This window comes from Myotis brandtii, unplaced genomic scaffold (genome assembly GCF_000412655.1).
Source record: "Myotis brandtii unplaced genomic scaffold, ASM41265v1 scaffold115, whole genome shotgun sequence".
NCBI lineage: Eukaryota > Metazoa > Chordata > Mammalia > Chiroptera > Vespertilionidae > Myotis > Myotis brandtii.
In genome coordinates this window covers 11,461,403-11,466,428 of record NW_005353967.1, presented here as the reverse complement: position 1 = coordinate 11,466,428, position 5,026 = coordinate 11,461,403, and the positions used below count along the sequence as shown (strand labels likewise).

The following is a 5,026-nucleotide window of genomic DNA, read 5'->3' as shown; positions in this document are numbered from 1 at the left end:
CCGCCAGCCTGATCACCCCCAACTGCCCCCCCTGCTGGCCTGCTCGCCCCTACTTTCCCTCCCCACTGGCCTGCTCACTCCAAACTGCCCCCCCCACAGTCCTAATCACCCCCAACTGGCCCCCCCGCTGGTCTGCTCACCTCCGACTGCCTCCCCTGGCCTGATCACCCCCAACGGCCCCCTGCACCAGCCTGATCACCCACCACTGCCGTCCCATCTGGCCTGATCACCCACAACTGCCCTCCCCTCTTGGCCTCTAACCGCCTCTACCTCAACCCCGCCACTATGGCTTTGTCCAGAAGAACGTCCGGAAGGTCTCCTGGAAGGTCTCCCAGTCTAATTAGCATATTACCCTTTTATTAGTATAGAGGCCTGGTGCACGGGTGGGGCTGGCTGGTTTCCCCTGAAGGGTGTCCCGGATCAGGGGGAGGGTTCCCTTGGGGTGTGGGGCGGCCTGGGCGAGGGGCCTGCGGTGGTTTGCAGGCCGACCCACCCATGGGGTGAGGATCCCCACTGGGGGGGCATGGCCAGCCTGGGTGAGGGACTGAGGGCTGTTTTCAAGCTAGCCACACCCTCTTCAGAGTGAGGGTTCCCACTGGGGTGCCTGGCCAGCCTGGGTGAGGGGATGATGGCTGTTTGCAGGCTGGCCATGCCTCCCAGCGGGGACCCTAACCCCATGGTGGCATGACCAGCCTGGGTAAGGGGCTGAGGGTTGTTTTCAGGCTGGCCATACCCCCTTCAGGGTGGGGGTCCCTGCTGGGGTGCCTGGCCAGTCTGGGTGAGGGGATGATGGCTGTTTGCGGGCTGGCCACACCCCACAGCGGGGACTCTTACTCCATGGGGTGTGGCCAGCCCGGGTAAAGGACTGAGGGCCGTTTTCAGGCTGGCCACGCCTCCCCACGACCCAGGCTCCCAGCCCTTCCTTTTTTTTTTCAACCCCGCCTTGAGTGGAGGGCAGCCCCTCCTTTTATTTTTTTCCAGCCCCTCCTTTAGCGGAGGCCAGGGCTGGCTGGAAGCCTGGGTTGCCCCTGGTGACCCAGGCCCCCAGCCACTCCTTCTGCGGTGGCCAGGGCAGGCGGGAAGCTTGGCTTCCTCCGTTGCCAGGGGCAACCCAAGCCCCCTACTCACTCCAGCTCCGTGGCCGCCGCCATCTTTGTTGGCTTAATTTGCATACTCGCCCTGATTGGCTGGTGAGGGTAGTGGAGTGACGACCAATTTGCATGTTTCTCTTTTATTAGTGTAGATGTATCCATTTTTCAATTCTGCCAGTATAGCTCCTTACCCATAGAAATTATACTAAATGATCAATAAGTTCACTGGGACAAAACCAATAACCTTTTCATAGACTGATATTAGGTTCAACATATATAATAATTTACTGAATAATGTGACCCATTTAGTGCATTCAAAAGCATGAGTTTTTTCTTGTAGTAAATACTAGCTCACAGGATAACCATTAGATTATGTGCTTTAAACACATTTAAATTTTCAGGACTATAGAGGATTTATAAACCCACAATGTCAGTATTTCTATACACCAGTGATTTCCAATAGAACTTTCTGTAATGATAGAAATAATTTAAGTGGTTCAACATGATAGCCACTATCTATCTAGATGTGTCAAATTGAACATTTGAAACGTGGCAAGTGTAACTGAGAAGTTCAATTTTTAATTGTATTTACTTAATTTAAATAGCCACTTGGAGCTAGTGGATGCATAGTGGGCAATGTACCTATAAATAAAAAAACCTTTAGAATCTCATTTTTAAAAGTTACAGGTTACCATTTTCCATGACCTCCAGCAGCGTATGAGGGGAATGTAAAATGGTGCAACCGCTTTTGGAAAAATGGAAGTTTTGCAGACAGTTAAACGTAAGTTATCATATGATCCAACAATTCTTCTCTTAAGTATATACCCAAAAGAAAAAACATATATCCACACAAAAATTTGCACACAAATATGTACAACAGTCTTATTCATTACACCCAACATGTGGAAATAACCCAAATGTCTGTTATTCACCATTACAATGGAATACTGCTCAGACATAAAAAATGAATGAAGTATTGAGACATGCTACAATATGGATAATCTTGAAGACATTATCCTAAGTGAAAGACCAATCACAAAAGACTACAGATTGTATGGTTATATTTACATGAAATGCCAAGAATAGCCAAATCTATAAAGGCAGATAAAGTAGATTACTAACTGCTTAGGGGTTAGGGAAATGGGAGAGGATGTGGGATGGTAGCTGAGAAATATGAACTTTGTTTTTTTGGATAATGAAAATGTTCTCAACGTGATTATGGTGAAGGTTGCACAACTTTTAGAATACTAAAGACCATTGAATTGTACCCTTTATTTAAATGGGTGTGTTGTATATGTGAGTTAAACGCATCAATAAAGCTGTTTAAAAAAAAGGCTACAGCTTTCATTGATTAATCCACTAAAAGAAACTGTAAGGAAAAATGTCTCAGATATTCAAGGAAAAAAATACTTCATAATCAATGATGAATGCTTAAATAAACCAAATAACTAGAGTATACCACTGGCAACCTTTTCATTTTCAAGTTATAGAAATAAAGCAATTACTATTACATATTTTATAGAACTCAAATAGAATTGCCACAATCTAATTTATATTGTAAATATTTGAGTACATTGGGTCAAAAAATTTAAGTTTAAACCGGTAAATGAGTGATATTATATTATAGCAAACATTATAAAATTTCTCAATAGTAAATGCATTAGCATTATTTTCTGCTATCAATATGAAGTCTCTCCTATCTAGTTAGTAACAACGAAATATTACATTCTTATCAGTTGCTATGATCATTCCAGAATAATCATAAAGCCATACCTCAAAAACATCATCATGATTGGCCTGCTTCATGCTCTCAGAGGCTTTCATATTTGCAGTCACTGGTGGATTCCCAGGACTGGTCTCAGCTTCAGGTTCATTAGTCTTCTGTATAGAGTTTCCTATCATATATTTTTCTCTTTCATCGGCTTTGCTTCTTACTGGAGCAGTACTTTCTGAAGTCTAAAAGAGAAGATAAAGAATTCATTTTCCTTATGCCTTACATCTATTCTTGTGTTAAAGTTCAGATGAAAATTTAAAAGTAATTTAATGTTTTCTTATCCTGGATAAATCAAGGAAACTTTAAACATGGAAATCTGCAGCACTCAGATAAAATGCTGATTTGGGGGACAGGAGGTGCCCAGAAGTCCATGAGCCACATTAAACTTCACACTTTATTTAGCTGAGGATACATTCCATCTTAAAACTTGCCAAAGCGGATGGTCATGAGTGAGTCACTTAGCTCACCATGGTCAAATTCAGAATGGCTAGATTGTTTTCTACTCATTGTGAAATGTGTAATAACTCTAGTGACACGATAAAACTTGTTTCTGTGATACAATGTGAGAAAAAAGTCCCTTAAAGGGATGTAATTTAGGGATTTGTGTACGTTTCTGAAATATCCCAAGGAAATGCCAATGGTATGTCATAGTAATATATTTACAATTAGTATTAGAATGAATCAGTATTATGGGTGTGTGTGGGGGGGGCATGTTTTCATTACAATGAATTTTCTGACATTCATTATCTTCTTTGCTCAGGCAATAAATTGTTTTGTAATCTTATGCTGACACTCCCATGCCTATCTGAATAGTCTGCAACCACAATGAAGTGTAATAATACCAATTAGGAAGGTTCACTGATTGTTACACCTTTTATTTCAAGTAGCTGAGAATATCACCCTAAAATTGGGAGTACATTTTAGTGTATAAAAAAAGGATAATTATATCAATTATCATTTAATATTTTTAAATAACTTGACAGTAGGTTTTGTTTAATTCTGTTGAATTGAGTTTTCTAACCTTCACACCCACATCATTATTTACAACTTGCTGATCTTCATGTGGTTTCAAATCTTTTCCAGAGTCTTCATTAGTCTCTTCATCTTTTAATCTATGTACAATGGTTTGAACAGTTTTGACCATATTCTTAAGCTCATCTGGGTATGGTGTTGGATATCTCTTTAAATTTCCCTCCTAGAGAAATAAAGAAAAAATTAAAATATGGATAAATATTTCTAATGACACCTCAAAATTCAATCTATGATCCATCTTAATTACACTGGGTATCTGGCTCAGAGAGGCAACTGTGAAAACAGATGATAGGCCTTTAAAAGCATTTTAGACTCAATAAAAGTATGGTTTTATCACTAGTCAAAGATGAAATATGGATTTCACTGTTTTAAAAACTTAACAGGCATAAACATATTACACTTGAGGTATATATGGTGTGGATATTGCCAACATTGTCACTTGTCTTTCAAACAGATATGTTTTTCAGCTAGATATTAATCCAGTCACATATAAAATTCCCACATTTATATATTGTCTTATGTGCAGTGAACCAAACACTTCAAAGGTAAACCTGTCATTTTCTGAAGTTCAGCTAGTTTATATAAAGGAAAAAGAGTTACATCCTTAAGTAACTTGGAAACTGGTATTTGTTACTTCTAACACTGAAAAACACTCTCAATCCCAAAAAGAAACAAAAGGCTTATAATAGCATTCTTTATCCCTAAAATATAAATAAACAAACAAACAAATAAATAAATAATGAAAGGGAAGGGAGAAGCAATAACCTTTTTTTCTCTTATAGTTAGATACACTATGAAATCTAGCTTTTAATCACATAATTTTATATTGTTCTCAAATTACTTCACATGATACATAATCAGAAACTTCGAGTGCCTTGAGAGCAAGGAATGAAATAATATATTTCTTTGTGTCTCCCAAAACAGCACAGTATCCTATCTAATAATAGACAAACATGGTAATTGATTGTACCTTCACTATACCTCCCCATTGGCTAATCAGCACGATATGCAAATTAACCGCCAACAAAGATGGCAGCTAATTTGCATACTGCAGACAGAGCAGGACAGCGCAAGCCGCCATCCAGGTGCCCGTGTGCGACCCCAGAAGCTGCCTGCCTGCCGTATGTGT

The 5,026-nt window shown here is 40.3% G+C and overlaps 1 protein-coding gene across 10 annotated transcripts in view; it reads right to left on the bottom strand.

Annotated features, from left to right (window-relative positions):
• Positions 1–5,026, bottom strand: part of ERBB2IP (erbb2 interacting protein) — a 117,427-nt gene that overhangs the window by 25,227 nt on the left and 87,174 nt on the right. For 9 of the 10 annotated variants that reach the window (XM_005857950.2, XM_014549136.1, XM_014549132.1 and 6 more), the window contains 2 exons: positions 3,887–4,060; positions 2,865–3,047 (listed from right to left, as the gene is read on the bottom strand). In XM_005857950.2, coding sequence (XP_005858012.1) covers positions 2,865–3,047; positions 3,887–4,060 — 357 coding nt within the window. The remainder of the gene's footprint in view (positions 1–2,864; positions 3,048–3,886; positions 4,061–5,026) is intronic. The other variant, XM_014549155.1, reaches the window with a different exon arrangement.